At 36.5% G+C, this 19,819-nt stretch overlaps 3 protein-coding genes across 3 annotated transcripts; 2 read left to right on the top strand and 1 right to left on the bottom strand.

Moving 5' to 3' along the window:
• The first annotated feature begins 1,342 nt into the window (after positions 1-1,342).
• On the top strand, positions 1,343-4,175 carry LOC117619492 (zinc finger CCCH domain-containing protein 48-like). Its single transcript, XM_034349464.1, has 6 exons — positions 1,343-1,552; positions 2,018-2,537; positions 2,624-2,809; positions 2,899-3,000; positions 3,128-3,277; positions 3,443-4,175. Exons 2-6 carry the CDS (start codon positions 2,019-2,021, stop codon positions 3,869-3,871), a joined length of 1,386 nt encoding a protein of 461 aa, XP_034205355.1. The 5' UTR covers positions 1,343-1,552; position 2,018; the 3' UTR covers positions 3,872-4,175.
• A 2,084-nt stretch (positions 4,176-6,259) lies between these two features.
• Positions 6,260-7,087, top strand: LOC117618180 (F-box/kelch-repeat protein At3g06240-like). Its single transcript, XM_034347785.1, has one exon. The coding sequence runs from the start codon at positions 6,260-6,262 to the stop codon at positions 7,085-7,087; it is 828 nt and encodes a 275-aa protein (XP_034203676.1).
• A 935-nt stretch (positions 7,088-8,022) lies between these two features.
• On the bottom strand, positions 8,023-14,818 carry LOC117617763 (nucleolin). Its single transcript, XM_034347289.1, has 12 exons — positions 14,169-14,818; positions 12,681-13,249; positions 12,507-12,596; positions 12,173-12,412; positions 11,492-11,713; positions 11,087-11,384; positions 10,659-10,993; positions 10,438-10,544; positions 10,253-10,347; positions 10,084-10,160; positions 9,900-9,993; positions 8,023-9,698 (listed from the first exon to the last, which is right to left on the bottom strand). Exons 1-11 carry the CDS (start codon positions 14,446-14,448, stop codon positions 9,901-9,903), a joined length of 2,406 nt encoding a protein of 801 aa, XP_034203180.1. The 5' UTR covers positions 14,449-14,818; the 3' UTR covers positions 8,023-9,698; position 9,900.
• Positions 14,819-19,819: the final 5,001 nt, after the last annotated feature.

Here is a 19,819-nt window from a genome sequence, read left to right as displayed (position 1 = left end):
GTAGACTTCGAGCAGACAAAGAATGAAGCCTTGGCTTTGCTAGTTATCATGGGAAATGATTATGGCTGCGTATATCACATTAATGGGGTCGGCAATGTGTGCCTTTTGATGTCATAATATCAATCTAATTCCTTCCTCATGCCTGCGTTTTTCAACTATGAGAGGAAACTTGAATTCCTCGCCGGAGATTAGCTGAAACACGTCTGAGACATCACAGTAAGAGGATAGGATTTTGGAAAATCATTCTTGTCCATAGGCAGCGTTCCTTACACTAGTGCGATCAATTTTTAATACATGATCCCTCTGTGATGTTTGTTCTTACTCTGTTAATGTACAGTGAAATTTTTCAATCTGAAAAATGATTCATTATTGAGAATTTAAATTCATTATAAATGCAATTCTTTGCTTTTGAACATTGTCTTCAGAATGATGTCTGTTTTCATAAATTTTGAATTTACTTACCCCTTCCAATCTACATCATTCGAGGGATTCAAACACAATCTAAGATTGGTGGCTGTTTTCGTAAAAGAAATCCATTCTTTTTTTCTTTTCTTTTTTTGGTCAATAAGAACTCTCATTAAAGGAGGTAAAAGAAATCCAATCTGAGATAGCTGCCACGCTTGGCACTCCAAGAAGGAGGGGAGACTTGTTAATTCAAGAGATTCGAATTTAGGACCTCATTTAACGAAGTGAACATCTGGTGAGACATAGGATATTATCAAAATGATAAATGAAAATTAAGGGTGCATTTGAATTTGACAACCAACATACAGAGATAAAATCTATGAAATGCAAAGAACGTCATTTTGGCGATTGAAACGTAAGATGTATCTTTCAATGTGGGTCTACATATAATGGATCTTGTAATGTTATCTAAATCTCTATATCTTAGTTTTTTATTTATCGAAAGTTAGGAAGGGGAATGGTATTCAAACATTATCGAGGTTTCAAAGAGGTTTAAACTTGAGACCACTTGTATGCAAATCAAACTCTTTTTTCATAGGATTAGACTTCGTTGGCTTATATATGAGCTCTTCCAATCCACTATATTTTTTCTTTATGATTTTCCAGAGGCATGGGTGAAAATATTTTAGTAACATAATTTCAAACAAAGAAATTGTTTTTGATAAAAAGTTAGTTAGGTGTTTTTTTTTTTTTTTTTTTTTGGTCCGAAAGCTAGTTTGGTTTAAAAATAAATAAAGAGAAAACGACAAAAATATATTAGATCTAACGGACGGTCACGATCAGTTCTACGATCACCGCGTCTAACGAACGCAATACTTCTTTCCTGGCGCCAGTTGGAAAGTCTCCAGCCTACACCAACTATATATACACACATAGAAGATCAGCTTCAGGCCAGAGTGATCAAAGTTTCGCTTACAATTAGGGTTTCAATCGCAACGAAAGCAAAAGGCATTTTCTTTCTTTCTCCGTGATCGTTTTCTTTCTCTTTGATCGTTCGTCCATTTGGATTTTCTGTGCTTCGAAATCAGTCTAGACGACAATCGAATAGCTTCAAAGCTCAAAGCTCTCGCCCAATCGAATCGATCAGGTTTGCTTCTTCTCTTCACGCGTCTCTGCAATCGCATTGTTCCTTCTAGGGTTTTGTTCGTTTTCGACCGTTAATTGATATCCAAGAGGCTTTTTTTTTCGCCGAACGCGTATTTCTTGAGGATAATGGTTTTTGGTTATGGGTTTGATGCTCGCTCAAGCTGGATATCTAGGGTTTCGATTTTAGGGTTACTTTTATTGTTGTTTAGTATACGCCTTGGGATCGGCGACTGGTTAGTTTGAAAAGTTTTCGAATTGATTTAAAGGATTTAAAGAGTCCGCCCTCGCTAGTTTCTCGATTCTTAGAGGGTGATCGTACGTCGATTTGGATTTCAAGGCTTATTGGGTTTCGTATATTTTTAGGGTTTTCTGAAGATCGATGAAATATTGAAATTCTGTTTGAGGGGGTGATCTTCGAAGCTGTCTCTCTGCGATTTCTTATTGGTTTCAAAATTTGTGTTTATAGTATGGCCACTAAGGTAGTGAGGAGGCACACCAATAGACCAGAAAGATCAGTGTATGCTCGACCTGCAGGAGGACCTTCAAAAACTGTTTGCGCCTTTTGGGCTGCTGGAAGGTGCACAAGGGAATTCTGTCGTTTTCTGCACGCGGATGCACCGCCTTCATCCATAAACCCTCAAATTTCAAAGAAGTCGTCTCTTGTTTGGACGAAGGAAGGAACTGCCACCGGAAAGGGCAATGCATGCAATGCTACTCAGAAAAGAAATGCTCCTCAGAAAAGCAATTCTCCTCAGAAAATCAATGCTCCTCAAGAAAGCAATGCTCCTCAGAAAATCAATGCTCCTCACGAAAGCAATGCTCCTCAGAAAAGCAATGCTGCCCAGAAAAGCAATCCTACTCCAAAAAATGTCTGCAAGTTCTGGGTAGATGGAAATTGTGTGAAAGGTGATCGATGCCTGTATTTGCATAACTGGTTCCGTGGTGAGGGGTTCTCCATGTTGGCAAAGCTCCAAGGGCACACGAAGGTATTTTTAATTTTCGAAGTATGTTTTCTTTTTTAATTTGTTCTGTTCCTCTTCGGAAATAATAATTGTGAAATTTATGTTAACAGGCTGTCACTGGTATTGCCCTTCCTGAACGAACTAACAAGCTTTATTCAACCAGTAAAGATGGAACAGCCAGAGTTTGGGACTGCCATACTGGTGAATGTGGCAGTGTGATTGATCTTGGTGGTGAAGCAGGTTCTTTAATTAGTGAGGGCCCATGGGTTTTTGCTGGTGTACCAAATCTTGTTAAGGTATTTCATTGTTGTAACTGGAGCACGTTTTTTTAGTAGCTTGGTTGGTTCAACTTCAATATGTATGCTGATTTTGCTTGATGTTGCAGGTTTGGAATACTGAGACAAATTCTGAATTCAACCTGGATGGACCTGTTGGCCAAGTGTATGCTATGGTGGTTGGTAATGAAATGCTTTTCGCCGGGACACAGGTAAAGAGCCTAACAATTCTGCAGCTTTCCTAATTATTGCGTAGCTGGGATTTTAGGATATATGTTCCTCCTTTTATTCATAGTGCACCATTTTCAATTGATTTATCTGTTTCTTTTAATATTGCAGAATGGTGATATATGTGTGTGGAAAGGTAGCACTGAAACTAATCCGCCATTTTATCCTGCTGCAACTCTGAAGGGCCACACTGGTGCTGTGGTATGTTTAACTGTTGGACGCAACAGGCTTTACTCGGGTTCTGTGGACCATACAATTAAGGTAAGTTTGTGGCATCTACAAACAAGTTTTGTCAGTTTCTACTATATGTCCTCTCCTCTATTTACAAGAGAGGGAGCAAAATGATTTATTCCAATAATCTGATTATGGAGTGCTTCTGTATTCAAATTCCTCGTGTAATTTACTGTAATGTTCTTATTGTTTCAGGTGTGGGACCTTTATACTTTGCAGGGTGTTCTGACACTAAATGGGCATTCTGGTGCTGTGATGTCTGTTCTTTGCTGGGATCAGTTCTTGCTCTCATGCTCACTGGATGACACGATAAAGGTGTGGGCTGCCACTGAAGGAGGCGGTTTGGAAGTGACCTACACTCACAACGAAGAGCAGGGTGTTCTTGATCTTGCCGGAATGACAGATGCAGAAAGCAAGCCAATCTTGCTTTCTTCTTGCAATGATAATTCTGTCCGCATATATGAACTGCCATCATTCACTGAAAGAGGCAGATTATTTGCAAAACAAGAAGTTCGGACGGTCGAGGTAGGACCTGGAGGACTATTCTTCAGTGGGGATGCAACTGGTCTCTTTTCTGTTTGGAAGTGGATGGATCCTCCCGCCGTCAAAGTGGAGTCTTCATGAGTTACTTTACTCCATCTAGTTCCGTGAATATTTTAGAAAAGAACATTTCCTTCGGTTTGCGTGAGCCATTGCTATGGTGGCTGTGAAGGCATCAATGAACAATTGTAGCAATCCTGTATCTAAATTTTTGACAGCCAGTCAGTTATTCAGATTAGTTTTGTTCATTTATGTAGGGATCAATTATTAATACATGATCTCTAGGATGCTTGTTCGTATACTGTAATGTACAGTGAAATTTTTCATTCAGAAAAAAGATTCATTATTGAGAATTTAAATTCATGATAAATGCAAAATTCTTTGGATTTGAACTGTCTTCATAATGGTGTCTGTTTATATTAGTTTTGAATTTACATTGTGGATTATCAAATGTATGAGAGTCCGAGCAGAATTAATGCATAAAAGAAACCAATATTTTTGCTCATCACTGTAATCAAGGTATTCTTAGTATTTGAAATGTGTCCGTGATGAGCTTAACCGTGGTTATACCTATGGAGTGAGAGTACATCTTGGTTAAAGTGGTGAGTGAAAATGTTCTCATAAAAGAAATCCAATCTAATAGCTGCCACGCTTTTCGAATTAAGACCTCATCTAACGAAGTGAAAATATGGTTAGACAGACTATTACCAAAATAATAAATAAAAATGAAGGGTCCATTTGAATTTGACAACCATATACAGAGATAAAATTTATCAAATGCAAAGAACATCATTTAGGCAATTGAAACGTAAGATGTATCTTTCAACTTCATCTTCAACCAGACAACCATATACAATGGAGCTACAAATTACATAACAGCTACCTCAGACTCAAAGATTTAACCCATTCACGTGAAGACAAAATAATCAAATGCTGGGCGTAAATTCATATTTATACAAGTTTTTCTTGTTCAAATGGGAGAACATACAATAGGAAATTATATCATCTTCCCACAAAAATAGAAACAAAATAGGCTTGCAACATTTCAAGCATAGGTCATCACCTCCACCTCCATATGAGATACACAACAATGACAACAGTCAGAATCATTCCTGTTGATAACGGAGAATGAGGTTTTCCACTTCCTGATAGATTGCTCACGGTGGCATATTTAATTTCCATTAGGGTGTTGGAGAAATCACTTTCTTTGTTCCATCACAGACAAGAATGGGATCGTGTTCGTGGGTGCCCTTACTACTATGACATATGGGTTCTGGAAATGGATTCCTTGAAAATGATTCGCACGATTCCTGTTCCAGCAGAGGGAACAATTGCATTCCTATTGGGGTTTACAACAAATGGTGTGTTCATTTTTCAAATTCTTCCGGGAAGTTGAAATCGCAGCAATTTAGGATTACTGGATTAAAACTTTGTGACAACCGCAGGGCCAGAAGGAGGAGGATCTATGGTTACAGAGAGATTCTAATTTTTTTTATTTTTTTTTTTTTTGTTTTTTTGTTTTGGCAGCAGTGAGATTCTAATTGAGTTCTGTTTGGTGTCATTATAAATGTGTTTGAGGACTATCTCATTTTATTTATTTATTTTTCTTTTGAGAAAGGAATTTTTCATGCTTTTGGTAGTTCTGTCTTCATCTTTTAACAATTAAAATTTTTTATTTAATTGTTCATATCAAAATTTTATGGGCGAAGAAGAAAATTTATTTGATCATTAATGACATTGTTTTAAGTGTAAATAAAGTGATACATATCATGACAAGAAAGAAGAAGGTGCAAAAGAAAAGGTTAGAGAGAAGCGTGATAGCAACAAGTCACTCTGAACGCTAAAGTGAAAGGTCTCAATTCTTGATCAATCTAAAATAGAAAGTGAATGCTCTCATCCCAATGAATTAATCCGGCTTTAGATGCCAAATTTATATAACAAAATAGTACCAACTTATTGATAGCATCAGCCCCCAAAAAGTATCATGTAGCCCACTACATAATAGCGAAAACTAGTTTCTGCAATTTAGTCGACAGTCGACCATGTCTTAATATAGGTAAAATCTTGGATCCATCACTAGAGCAAAAGCGCAACAGCCTATGCAGGACGATGTCCTCTTAAGTATAAAAAGGGTATTAAGAGACTCGAGTTTCTTTGGGATTTTAGCCCTAGAACTCAATTATCGTCGTTCCAACTTTAATTCTATTGCCTTGCCCTTCTGTTCTCTCTATTTTGGGACTGTTTGGGTTGCTGGACAGCAGCTTGTAGTTTCCTGGTGTTGTCAGTTGAATTCTGTATATGTATTTTAGTTTTTAACATGGTTAGCACCAAAGACATACCCCATGAAATCTTGTTAGACATCATTGCAAAATTGCCTGTGAAATCTCTGTTGAAGTTCAGATGTGTTTGCAAGTCTTGGCATGCTTTAATTAGCAGCCCAAGTTTCATAAGCGCCCATCTCGAAAGGACTCCATGAAAAGTGGTTGTGATTATTTACTTGTGCACTCTGGTAATCGAGATTGCTTGTCGGTCTTTTGTCCTGAAACATATGCTAAGTGTTTGGAGTTAAATCTTCCTAGGCATAAGAGTGGTTCCTCTTTCCACATTTATGGTTCCTGCAATGGATTGCTTTGTATATCTGATAATACTATGAAGCGTACATATTTATGGAATCCATCAATCAGGAAGTTCAAGAGACTTCCCAAAAGTCTCAATCGTGACAAGTATCGTTACAGCATCGCTACCATTGCTCTTGGGTTTGGACTCGATGTTGGTGGAAATGACTACAAAGTTGTGAGAATTGCGAGTTTTTCGCACGGCATATGTGTCGAGGTTTACAGCCTTAGGTTGGATTCTTGGAGAATAATCAATGCGCTTCCCCCTGTGACAAGCGACGTTTGGAATGAGAAATGGGCTTACTTGAATGGAGTTGTGTATTGGATTGTACAGGAGTTTTCTCCAGATTGGAGAGACATCATTTCTTTTGATATGGAGAATGAGGTTTTCCAAAGGATTATGCTTCCTGATAGACTGCTCACAGTGACAGATTCAATTTCCATTAGGGTGTTGGAGAAATCACTTTCTTTGTTCCATCATAGAAAAGACTGGGATCGTGGGTACCGTTACTACTATGACATATGGGTTCTGGCAATGGATTCCTGGAAAATGATTCGCACGATTCCTCTTCCGGCAAAGGGAAAAATTGCATGGCCATTGGCATTTACAGCAAATGGCGGTGTTCATTTTACAATGAGATACGAAAATTGGCAACACAGAAAGTTAAGAGTTGTACGATCCTAAATCGGAGCGAGTTACGGATACCGGAATAAAACTTGGTACCTATAGCAGAACCAGGAGGAGGATCTATGGTTACAGTGAGAGTCTAATTTTACTCAACTGAATTGTGAGTTCTATTTGATGTCATTATAAATGTCTTTTGGGGTAAAATCTGTTTTAATTTATTAATTTTAATTGTGGCAATTGGGTCTTCGTTCTTTTTCAAACTAGAAAGAGGTGCTAGTTTGCATTTCTATTTTGTTCATATCAAATTTTTAATCTTAACACCATCGTTTTTTTTATTTAGGTGTGCGTTTGTCGATGCTTTGCTCTCCCCTTGTTGGCAAATCTTCCCGTTGCTTGGTCATGAATTAGGGTTCATGTACCACATTTCACAATAACAAATCGCAGCCGTGGTATGAATTGAAAACCAGTCCAATGGTGACATTTGACATGAGAGGATTGAAGAAAAAACGGAAGGGAAAAGCAAGAAAGTTGGAAAGAATAGTTGACCATACGGACAATTATCAGCCATAAACTTTATATAAATTACCCAACAAGTCACTCTGAACTAAAAGGCCTCAAATTCTGTTGATATTATTCATTCATTCATGTCGAATGCGGTGGCGGAAATGATTATTATGGCATGGCAATTGTTTGATCACAACACAATTCAGAGTTGAGACTTTTTTCACAAGATGATAAATGGAGATTGCACTAGTGTCACGTCCAGACTCGATTGATTGCTTTGTAACAACATGAAAAAACATGTGCACTAATCGGATTCGGATGACCAAAAAGTATCTTGAAGGGGGTTTTTTCAATTTTTGTTAGTTAAAATCCTATTTCACCAGTACAAACAAACACACCTTCCGCACAAAGGGGAGAGAGAGAGAGAGAGAGAGAGAGAGAGAATCCATGCAAATCAAAGCTTTCATTAAGTTGTATCCTGCAAATAATTTACCAAGAACAAAGGACTTTGCTTGCAACTGAGTCTAAGTTTCAGCAACACAACTTGTGTACATCTGTAAACCTAGAAACCCAATAACAAAAATTCGAACATACAGGCAATTTGTATTTCCCTAAAGAAAACATAACTCTCTTATAGCTATTTCTTGCCTGAAATTTTGACAAAAAAGTACATGCACCTACTGAAATCCAACCCAGCATTCGGTTGGCATTCAAATCCCGACAGGATTGGTACATAGAAAACCTACCAAAACAAAACCTGTGCAGCAATACAACTTTGAACCATAAAGAATTCCCTAGCTACTTGAGAAATGAGAATAAGTTGATCAAGACTGAAAAGAACTAGCTGTCATGACCTTGATAAGCAACCCTAATGAACAATCAGTAAGTTACAAGGCCAAGCATGAGGCAGGTATTAGTAGTTACCTCCAAGCTTCAGAAGCTTTTAATCTGCAAGGATTGCTAATAAAGGAGTTCTAACCAAATTTACTCCTGTGTGGACCTGTGGCGTGTGCAAAGTCCAAAAATGATACTCCCACATTTAGTATGGGATATTCCACATTAAGATGGGTACAAAGTGGGATATTTACCAATTGCAGACCCTTTTTTGGCATCAGTAGCACAAAATCAACTATTTGCGATCCAGATTATGAAGTTTCAACAGTGCTGTTTCTGTTCGTAGGAAGCGTAGCAATGGAAACAATTTATGTTTGTCAGCCCTTCCACTTGTCCATATTGTGTACTCAGTTCAATTAGTCACCGATTCTCAAAAGTTCTTGGTCAAGGTTTGCAAGCAACTAAAAGCACTTTCACTAAGATAAACAGATATAATTTTATTCAACTGACAGGTCAACTCTCCTTAAGAAATGAAATGAAATCTAGTAATTATAGTATGCCATTTGAACCTTGCTTCTACCCATCCTTGTTTGTAATTTCCCATTAAGTTCGGATACAGTACCTAACTGTAACCAAGCATATGATTCCCAGACCTTAACAACCAATAAATATGTCAAAATGCAAATTTAACTCACTCCAATACTAAAACTCGCACACAGGCAAGAGATTCCAGGTCAACCTTCTCGGACCCAATCTCATACAATTCCAAGCAAGCTACACAGTTCCTTATAGCCTTCAGTTCCTAGTTAACCCACTGAGGGTTTTATTCATTGTTATGGAACTGAAATGATTAACTGGTGTGAAATGACCATATTTCGCTTTTATTATTGAAACCCAAAACCTTTCCAAAGGATTCAGCACAAAAAAATATCCAAAGTACCTTAAGAGTCACATTAAGAAAACCCCTCATTCTCTTGTTATAATCTACTATTCATAAGAACAAAGGATGCAGCATGACTCCAAGCTTTCCATCAGGTGAAGTTCTTATAGGAGATATATTAGACGAAATATCATAAACTAAGCACTTGTATGTTTAATCTCTGAACAGCTTGAGTTTCCTTGCAGCAAAATAACTACAGCCTGACATAGCATCCAATCTGTGGATATCCAAGAGGGCTTGAACCACAACAACCACCCTATCGTATACAATGAAAGATTCTCAGCACATACAGAGGCTCTTAGGGAAATTCTCTGTCCATAACTGTAGGCATCATAATGCAAAAGCTTCATACAGTCCACATCCTACAGCATCCTCTTGCTCATGTCAGATCTGTTCCATAGACAAATTCACTTGTAACCATATTGCTCTGTTTTCACCCGTGACCTTTTAGAGCAAAAGAAGAGAAGCCGTGCCTTCGAAAAACATAAATCTCCAGAGGAAAAAATAGTAATGACTTGGGCACCTTGGGCTCATACTTAAGCATGCATCACTGACTTAATAAAACATGAATAACACAACAATTTAAATTACCTCAGTAGTACGAGCCAGAACCGCCTGAACCCATATAACTGCTTCCACCCACACCACGGCCAGAGTACATTGATGAGTAAGAGCTACCTCCAACCTACAATAGATAATCAAGAAACAATGATACATGAGACCGCTAAACAAACAGCTATTCCTGTCATTACACCGAACAAGATCATGCACATACATCACTGCCACGAGACATATAATCACCACCATAGCTTGATGAGTACATTCCACCAACATCATTACCACCATAAGAACCTGAAGCCCAAGAAATGAAAAAACTCAGGCCTTTAAGTCCATGATTTCAACACTAACACTATATCTCAGATAACCATCAATTCCAAACACACCTCCTCCATAGCCCATGCCCTGACGACTGCTATAAAGTCCATGTGAATCCTGACTTGTTCTGCTGCTTCCATATCCTAAACTAGATCTCCCCATTCTATCAAACACAACAAAGATATGCTAAAGGTAAGTTATGGCATCCACACATGTGAGAATAAAAGTTAATGTTCCAATTCACAGGACAAACCTATCACTATAGGCATCTCCATACTGAGAACCACTTGCATACTCGTAGTCCAACCGTGCCCTTGATTGGCGAATACCAGCATCAGCATAACGAGGAGGAACATCATCCTACAATACAAAACATGTTGCAAGAAAAACAGTTAGCCCATATTTCATATTGGACCCGAGAAGACCAAAGAAATTGCATTTGTATCTACAGACAAGGTCGCCAGTGACACTAACCAGTGCAGAGTATGGACGCTTTGAACCAGAAATAGAATCATAATCACGAGCACGACCTTCACGGTAACTTGGAGGAGGATGAGAAGGGGGAGGATGCCTTTCATACCTTTGTCCATAACCCTCATCAACATAAGCTCTCCTCCCTCCTGTACGAGAGGTACTTCTTGGTGGATCAGAGTAGCCAGGACCACGGGGGGTATAGTCATCTCTATATGATTGGCGTCTCTCTGGAACAGCCCTTGAGCCATAATCAGTGGCTACTCTGCTCCTTGGAGGAGGAACCTCATCGCGCCTACCATATTCCCTCTTGAAGCTGCTCTTTGGGTATGCTGGGACTGTTGAAAAAAGCAGGCCAATATACTTATTCCACATGAAAAAAATTGCAACACAAAACCAATTAAATAGTATAAACCCAAAATATTTCATACCAGGTGGCCTCCTATCATAGGACCTAGCTGGAGGAGGCAAAGGCCTGCCTCTTGCTGGATAAGGTGACATTGCAGGGCGTCTTTCTCTTAACCCAACAGGCCTCTTCACGCTGGCTGGTGGGATTCGACTTCCAACTCCCCTTAATCCACGCAGGGGAGGGAGAGAACGAGGTGTTGGGCGACCCCAAGAACCCCTAACAACTCGTCCAACAGCCCTTGAAGGCCGATAATCTCCGCGCCCAACATGTTTTCCTTTACCTCTCTGAAGCGGTCTTGATAACCTCGCCCTAACTTTGGCCTAAAGTATGACAATTATTTATAAAGTTAATATCCAACCAAGGCCCATACACAACTACTCCATTGACAATGTCTAAAATAGAAATATGCTGTTATCAGCCAGCACACCTTGTTGTCTCCTTCACCTAACTCAGCATTGTTAATGCTTTTAGCACATGTCACTGCAGCATCATGAGTGTCGAATGTAACGAAACCAAAATCTTTCCTCTTAGCAGAGGGCATGTTCCGCGCAAGCTCAATCTTTTCAACCTCCCCATATTTCTTCAGAAGGTCTTGGACATGATCCTCATCCCATGAAGCAGGTAAGCCATCCACAAAGACAGTTTTAACCTGCATCTCAATATATGTGATCAGCAGCTCCAACATCACCTAGGAAACTCCTCTAAATGGCATAATAACACTACATAGAGGAAAGGCCCTCAAACCCACTATACTATACATGGTTGTTCTTATTATGGCCAACAGAAGAGAAAAACTTAACAAGATTGATAGAAAACATATATCAAAAACTAAGAAAACATTACCTGAAAAAGCAACTCTGAAGAATCTAATCCAACATTTTATAGATGTTATGGTAATTTGACAAACAAAATTAGAAAAATAACTTCTACCATTATATTAAAAGAAAATAATCAAGACAATCCATCCACGACTCCTAATATTAATGGAAAGAGATGTTACGAGGGCCTTTATGTACGTCACATACACTATATCACTTGAAAAGAGCAAGAGAAAGATGATCCATCCAGGATTCCTAATGTATGTAATAATGCCGAAAATTGACATTACCTGTGCCATGATTTCATCACCAGGGTCAATGAAGGAATCTGCAAAAGAAACTTTTGCAGGCCTATCAACTCCAAACACTATATCCCTTTTTTGAAGTCGCTTAAAAGCATCCATGGCATCTGAACGAGATGAAAATTCCAAAAAAGCAAAGCCACGATTCATTCCCACGTTGTTAGTGTCTTCGACCAATGTGAGATCCTCAACATTATCTACTCCATAATGTTTCAACTTCTCTCGCAACTGAAGCCATAGCCATCACAAGTAGTCAGAAACTTTTAAGCAAATCCTGATAAGGCCACTGAATTCTAAAACGAAGTAAGCCAAATATACTTACAGCATCCTTTGTCCATGTCTTGCTTATGTTCCCCAGAAAAAGGGTATCACTGTCTTGACTTGGAGTAACACCACACTGTTTTCCATTAATCTGGAATTGCAATCATTTAAAGAATAGTATTTAATATGTGAAGAAACCAGTTTCCATTCAAACTATCAAGGGATCAAAAATTACCACTGGATGTTTAAGCTCTGTAACAGCTCGTTTTGCTTGTTCCACAGTTGCAAAACGCAAGAATGCAAATCCCTTGTTCTTCTTAGTCTGAGGGTTCATCATCAGCCTGACCTCAGTAACTTCACCAACTATGGCGAAAGCTTTCTTAAGATCAGTCTCACTTGCATCCTTGTCTAGACCACCAACAAATACCTCAAACTCCTTACGCTTTCGTCTCTCCTTTACAACTTCATGGTGCTCCTCTTCTTCGTCAACTGTCTCTGCATGCTCATGCTCATGCTCATGCTCATGCTCCTCACCAGCATGCTCCTCATACTCTTCACCCTCAAGTTCTTCATTGGGATCTTCCAATTCCTCCTCAGCCATATCACCTTCTTCTTCACCTAAATTCTCCAGAGGTTCTTCATCTCCTTCATCTTCAACCTCTTGGACATCCTCTTGTTCCATTTCCTTCTCATCATAATCAACCCCACCATCTTCTTCAGGTTCATACTCAGCTTCGTTATCCTCCAGCTCTAATCGTTCATCTTTTTCATAATCATCCATAGACTCCTTAACCTTATCTTGTTCTGCCACAAAATTAAGGTTGATGATCCCTTTAGTTAAAAGAGACTCATGTTCTACATTATGATAAAGTAGATTTCGCATGCAATTTTATAAAAGAAATTCTTGTCCTTCTCAGATAAACACATTGAGAAATACCATGACCATATATTAACACATAACTGAGCCCCAAAAAACAATTTCAGGATCTACATTTATAACGCCTGAAGTGTCATTCTATGCTTCCATAAGAAATCAATGTCTTAACCAACCACTGATCCAAAAACAATGTCAAAATAAGATGATCCAAATTTAGAATGCTTAAACTTCCATTCTGCACTCCTCATGAAAAGCAGCTGCTTAAATCACAACTGAGCTAAATCCAAAGACAGAATTTATCCGTGTTCACAATACTTACACTGTCATTCTAGATCCATAAGAAAACCAATTTATTAACACATATGTACTAGAACAAAGTCAATAGTCCACTTATACGATGCTCACACCATCATTCTAAGCTCCATTCAAAACCCAATTGCTCTTGAAAGAACAAGGTGGCCACTTCTATTAAAAGCCACCACAAATATATGGAGAGGAAAGAATTACTAGGTTCATAAAAACAGCGAATTTCCAGCTAACCATTTATGATATGTAAAATAAATACTTCAAATTTATCCATTGGAATTCTTTCTACAGTATTGTCCTTAGTTAGCTTCACTGTTTTTCCAAGCTCTGGTAACCATCCCACACGATAAAATCATAAATTCATACAATTTTATAAAGAAAAATTTAGTCACTCCCCACCCATTAACACAACACACCTGAGATAAAATTCTCAATTAACAACCACATTACAAACAAAAATATTAAGACAACAAGATCCTGACAACATACATAAAATCATGCAAAACATACAAGAATGACAAATCAAGAGAAGGAACTTACTTTTTAATCCATTCAGCTCTGATTTTGCATCATCTTCAATCTCTGAAAGTACTGGCTGATCGATAACAGTGGGTTTCTTCTCAACAACCGGATTTTCCGCCACAATTGGCCTCTCCTTAACCTCTTCAACCTTAAGATCCTCTTTAGCTTCCACCACCGGCACATCATCGGGAGCCTCAGCCTGTGCCTGGCTCTGAGCCTTGGGCGTCCCCCTGGTGACTCTCGTTGTCCTCTTCGTTCCGGCCGCTGCCGAACCTCTCTTCACCATCCTCGGAGGCATTGTTTTCGCAGTCAAATTGTCCAAAACTCAAATTCCCCAATCAAAACCCAAAATCAACCCCCTTTTATCCCAACTTGAACAGGGAACGAATAAAAAATCCTAGCTTCAAGATCAAGATTCGCGGGAAAGAGAGAATCGAAACCCTAATAGGATCTAAACCAAAAGATCAAAAATTTCGATGTGTACTGTTTATAGAGAGAGAGACTTGTAGAAAAAGCCCAAAATTACGCAATTGCGAGTCGAACAAAACCCTAAATACACAGTGAGAGACGAAGACCAAAACGCAACCCTAATTAAAGAAAGGCGAGAGATAGATTTGGGACCTTACGAGTTAAAACCTGATGGGTTATATGTGCATATATATATATATGCGAAAGAAAAGGAGGGGCTTTGGGTGTTTATACTTGGACAGGGATTGTTAATGTGAGTGAGTTACTTGACAAGTGGGAACCGATAATTGGTTCGGCAATGTAGGATGTAGGATGTAGGATGTGGGACATTGACACGTGGCATATTTTCAGTAACGTTGTATACTGAATTTCTGTGATTTTTTCTTTTCCTGTTTTTTTTAAACCGAAGTTAGAACAGAGAATAGGTTTTCCACACAATATCAAAGTGTTATAATGATTCGAACTTATGATTGCTAGTCTGCAAATTAATACCATTTTTTATTATGTTATAGTTGGAAAAGTCACAAAAATAATTTAGTTTAATTGTTTGGTGCACTAAAGAGTAAGATGCTTGGTTGTTCTTTCTGAAATACTGAAAATAGGGTATTGGATTTTTCTTCCAACTAATTATTGCATTTTTTTCATTAAATCGAATTCTCCTTCTTTTTTAATAGTTTTTTTATTTTTTAAAAAAAATTATCTTATTATCACCACAAGAATTGGAAAATCTCTTTCCAAAGATTAATTGGGCTTGTCATAAACATTGTATGTATTTATTAGATAGAATTATTAAAATTTCAAAGAAAAAAAAGAAACTAAGGAGCTTTTGGAAAGTTCAAGGAAGGTATAATCTGAATATATATATATATATATATAAAGTTCTTTGAGTGTTATGAGAAGGCATTTCATGGCACTTCCTTTCTTTTTTCTTTTATAGCCATACTAGCATTTCTAACTTTCGAAGTATTAAGCAAAAACAAATGTTAATACTAGCACTGTAAAAAAAAAGTTATATTGCACTTCTCTCGTGTTAAAATGTAATGGAGAAATTGTGTTTCAAGGTGTGAAGATAACTTTTCTAAAGTAACAATAACAAATTTCAAAAATGAAAAAGAAACTTCGGAAATAATATATGGTCAAGATAGAAATTGAATCTTTTTACACTTTTATAAGGTGAGTTTCCAACTTATTCTTTTCTTGTGTACATAAATCATAACCTATACCTAAGCATAAAATAATGGGTTGATCACTATTAATTAATTATTATTATCACCATTGGTACAAAATCTTGATATCTATATATATATATAATTTCCTTCTATTGAGGGGTCTCTTACGAATTTTTTTTCAACGATCCAAACCATCTATTCTTTAAGTCTACATTCATAGATCATCCTTGCAAAAAATTAGACAAATCAAAAATCGTTTCGACGTCCAATTGTGTCCTACATAATCAATGAACATAGTGCTTCAAGAAAGTACTAAATTTTCAATAACTCAATTGAGTCAAATGATATCGGATTTAGTGATTTTTTGTAGAGATGATATTTGAATGATTATATAAAACATAGACAGTTTGGATTAGTGAAATACAATGTGAAATGGACCATAAAAAGATATCCCTCAAATAAGCTAATTTGAGAGATTTCTCAATGTTGGTGATGTTTACTCCTTCAATGGTTTGACTTTGTTATTTCAAGGATTGAATTAGGTATCCTATTGTTAGTGTCTTGGCTTGGGCTAAAGGTCAGGATATTCTTCGTCTCCTCTCCTAAATAAGGTTATTTTGAAGTTGGTCTTTACATTTTGGAAAAGGTGAAATTTGCATGGCGAAACCGAAAATTAATTGAAGATGTCCGTTTTCCCAATTGCTTGCATGGAAGTGCCATATTCAACATATCTTTTAAGCCTTATGGACCTACTATTGAGCATAAGGAATATGAAAAGAGTCAAACAAGAGTCGAATTCGAGCTACATTGAGATAATTTACGACAAATTTTCTCTTATAATCATGAGAAATATATACACGTATTTGGAGACGTCATTTGCAATCCAAAAAGTACGAAAGGATATGCATTCTCCTATATATATAAAATAATTTTATAACATTCGTTTAGTTTATAGAATGAAACACATTCACTTTTGTATATGAGATCTTATGTTCGATTTTTCCTTCCTGAGAATAATTCCAATAGTATCATCAATAAATCTTATTCTATATAATTAGTATATATTGAATATTTGTTGGTATCAAGGTGAAATATATGAATTAGTTTGGTAAGAAAGGCACTTCACTAACCAATTTTAGATTAATCATAAGGCAAGGCAAAATGACCCAGCCGATGGGCCACCTTATATTGTTTACACTTTGTTTAGCATTTTTTTCATTTGATATGTTTTCTAGGATTAATATGAACCAAAGAACTTTTATCTCGTATCATCATATTTTAAATATGACTATTATATTTGTAAAAAATCCATTAGTATAGTAGTTTGGAGTAATTATTCTCCCAAAAAAAAAAATTTGAGTTCGAGTCCTCGTATCCTTGTAATGTGTGTGAAACTATCACCCTTCTCAATAGAAAAGGTCCTCAAACAAATATGACTATCATATTTAAAATAAACTAAACTTCTATATGAAAATTTACTTAAGAAATAATCATAACTTTAACTTATCTTCAAATTCTAGTGGTTACGTCGCTATCTCTACGAAATTCAACATCCATCAATAGAAATCAATAATTATTCAAATTCTTAATGGAGATTAGAAACTCACCACTTGTAACAAAACCTCACATGGTAGTTTTTTAGTCTACAGTTTTTACCTTTTAGGCCTCCCAAAAGGTAACCAACAATTATTTGTTAGGTTAATTTACAGAAAAGTTATAATGAGGAGTTTATAGTGAAGTGTTTATTTGAAGGGTTCAATTTCACCATCAACAAATGTGAGGAAATCAATAGACTTAAACATTTTAAATTGTTTGATGGTTGGATTGAATCCCTCAAATAAGCTCTTCACTTTAAACTCCTCATTATAGAAGCTCTCGTTAATGTAAGACTAATAAAAATAGTGTCGTACACATGTTGGTATTAAAAGGGAAAGATTAAAATACCTCTAAAAGGTCGGACTCCTCATTATAGAAGCTACCATTAATCTATATATAAAAAGCAAAAGGCAGAGAATGATGAAATATTCAAAATATCAGAAAATATCCTAGGTTAATTCAAAGATTAAGAATTAAAATTATTAATTAAATGATGATAATATGGTAAATTCACACTTTTTCATATATAAAAAATTAAAATTAAAAGAAAAATAAGATAATGAATCCAATTTTTATGGAACACAACTATCCATTATCTTTTTCAATTCTAAAATAAATTTAAAATTTTTTTAAAAATAACCTCTCGCATGCGAAGAAGTACATGCGGAGAGACTAGTGCAAGACTAATAAAAATAGTGTCTGAAACATATTGGTATTTAAAGGAAAAAGATTAAAATACATCTAGAAGGTCGGACTTGGTTTTAGATGGGCCGAGGTGGGACCCGCACAAGTGAAGGATTTATAGAGGAACATGAGCCCCAAGTAAAACCTACCATAAAAAATACATTGCCTATGGGCCCAAGGAACAGGTATTGGAAGGTCCAAGCTCAGAAAGAGACGTTATACCTTTTTCGAATCCACTGGGGGAGGTTTTCTCATTTCGGAACCCAGGTATGGGTGTGCATTGTGAAGCTAGTGTACCTCATGAACAAACTAATGTATGCAATTCCTAGCCCTAGCTTTTTATTTTTTATACAAGCGTTATTGGGAGAAGAGATTCAAACACAGTCCGAGTACAGGAGTAACTATTTTTAACCACTTAAAACTATAAACCTCTTACTCTAGAGTTCTAGATATTTTCACTTTAAGTTCAATTCAACTAGTTTATTTACTTGATCTTTGCAGAATCCTTGAGCAACACCCTAGCAATGCCCCAATGGCGAAGCCAGGATTTTATGTGTGTGGAGGCCTCTTACAAATTATAAAGAATAAAAAATTCGAACTCACAATACATAGGAAAAATAGTGTATATATATATATATCACATGTCAAATATTATATTGCTTATTGGTTGCAATCATAATTGTCCTCGACAAAGGGATAGACAAATACATTCTAAGCAAGAAATATTACAAGAGATAGACAAAGAGTAGGGATTTAGCAAATATCTTTAAAACTTTTTCCCCCATTAAACCCAATAGAAAAAAAAATTCAAAATTTCACAAATTTTTTAAAAAATAAAAATAAAAAAAAAACCTTTGGTCTCTTCATGCATATCATACATGAAAAATATTGACTAAGTATGAAAATGGTTTTTCGGAATAATCATTTTCTCAAGATAATTTTTGGCGGCTTTTATTCTTTACACATCAAATATAAAAACTTGATTTTATGGGAGTTTAGTATGAAGTATATATTGACTTAATGAGCCATCATTTTTAGCCTAAATCGTATTTTACACTAAAATGGATTTTTCATATTTTGATTTGGTGGGAATTTGATTTTCTAGTATTTTTATTTGAATCCCAATAGGGGGTACTTCCTTATTTAATTGTAAACTTAAGTAAATGGAGTAATATAAAAATAAATTAAAGTGAAAGGACAATAACATTTACTTAAATGTTGAAAAAATAAATAAGGTAATCTGTACACCTGGAGTGCACCGCCAGTGTGGCTCTGCCCCTGGCAATGCCCCTCACCCCAGAAATTCATTAGTTTTTCAGGTTATTATTTTTGGAAGTCTAAGGTCTGAGAAAATGTCTTGCTCCAACATCTATACTGTGTTATATTTAAGAAAACATTCTTCGTTGGATACACAATATTTATAATCATTTTCAAAGTATGATACTGATAAAGAAATGATATGGGGGATTCCATTTCTTTGTATCAGCGGGGGAAGTGTCAATGTTGCATAATTTGGGAAGCAAAGATAACATATTTAATAATTTTATTATGAGAAATGAAATGAAAATAGGTTTTCAATTTGTGAAGCCCTAACACACCCATGTGCATGCATAAAATGAAATATAGCAATATAATCTCAAAGGCCAATCTTGTCATTTGGAGAATTTTTTTTGTACAAAATTCTTGATTTTTGGATGAAAATCAATGAAAAAGAGTTATATGAAAACAATTTAAAACCTCAGAGGGTGTTCG

Source organism: Prunus dulcis, chromosome 2 (assembly GCF_902201215.1).
Source record: "Prunus dulcis chromosome 2, ALMONDv2, whole genome shotgun sequence".
In the NCBI taxonomy this organism is placed as follows: Eukaryota; Viridiplantae; Streptophyta; class Magnoliopsida; order Rosales; family Rosaceae; genus Prunus; species Prunus dulcis.
The sequence above is the reverse complement of the archived record's forward strand: the minus strand, read 5'-3'. Positions and strand labels throughout refer to the sequence as shown.

What these genes read in the sequence shown, in the direction of transcription:
- LOC117619492 (XM_034349464.1), top strand. Translation starts at nt 2,019, where the DNA reads ATGGCCACTAAGGTAGTGAGGAGGCACACCAATAGACCAGAAAGATCA. An exon ending in TGCTTTTCGCCGGGACACAG is followed by an intron (nt 3,001 to 3,127) that starts GTAAAGAGCCTA and finishes TTAATATTGCAG; the next exon opens with AATGGTGATATATGTGTGTG. An exon ending in CTGTGGACCATACAATTAAG is followed by an intron (nt 3,278 to 3,442) that starts GTAAGTTTGTGG and finishes TTATTGTTTCAG; the next exon opens with GTGTGGGACCTTTATACTTT.
- LOC117617763 (XM_034347289.1), bottom strand. Translation starts at nt 14,448, where the DNA reads ATGCCTCCGAGGATGGTGAAGAGAGGTTCGGCAGCGGCCGGAACGAAG. An exon ending in CTATGATAGGAGGCCACCTG is followed by an intron (nt 10,994 to 11,086) that starts GTATGAAATATT and finishes TTTTTTCAACAG; the next exon opens with TCCCAGCATACCCAAAGAGC. An exon ending in GGAGATGCCTATAGTGATAG is followed by an intron (nt 10,348 to 10,437) that starts GTTTGTCCTGTG and finishes TGTGTTTGATAG; the next exon opens with AATGGGGAGATCTAGTTTAG.
- LOC117618180 (XM_034347785.1), top strand. Translation starts at nt 6,260, where the DNA reads ATGAAAAGTGGTTGTGATTATTTACTTGTGCACTCTGGTAATCGAGAT.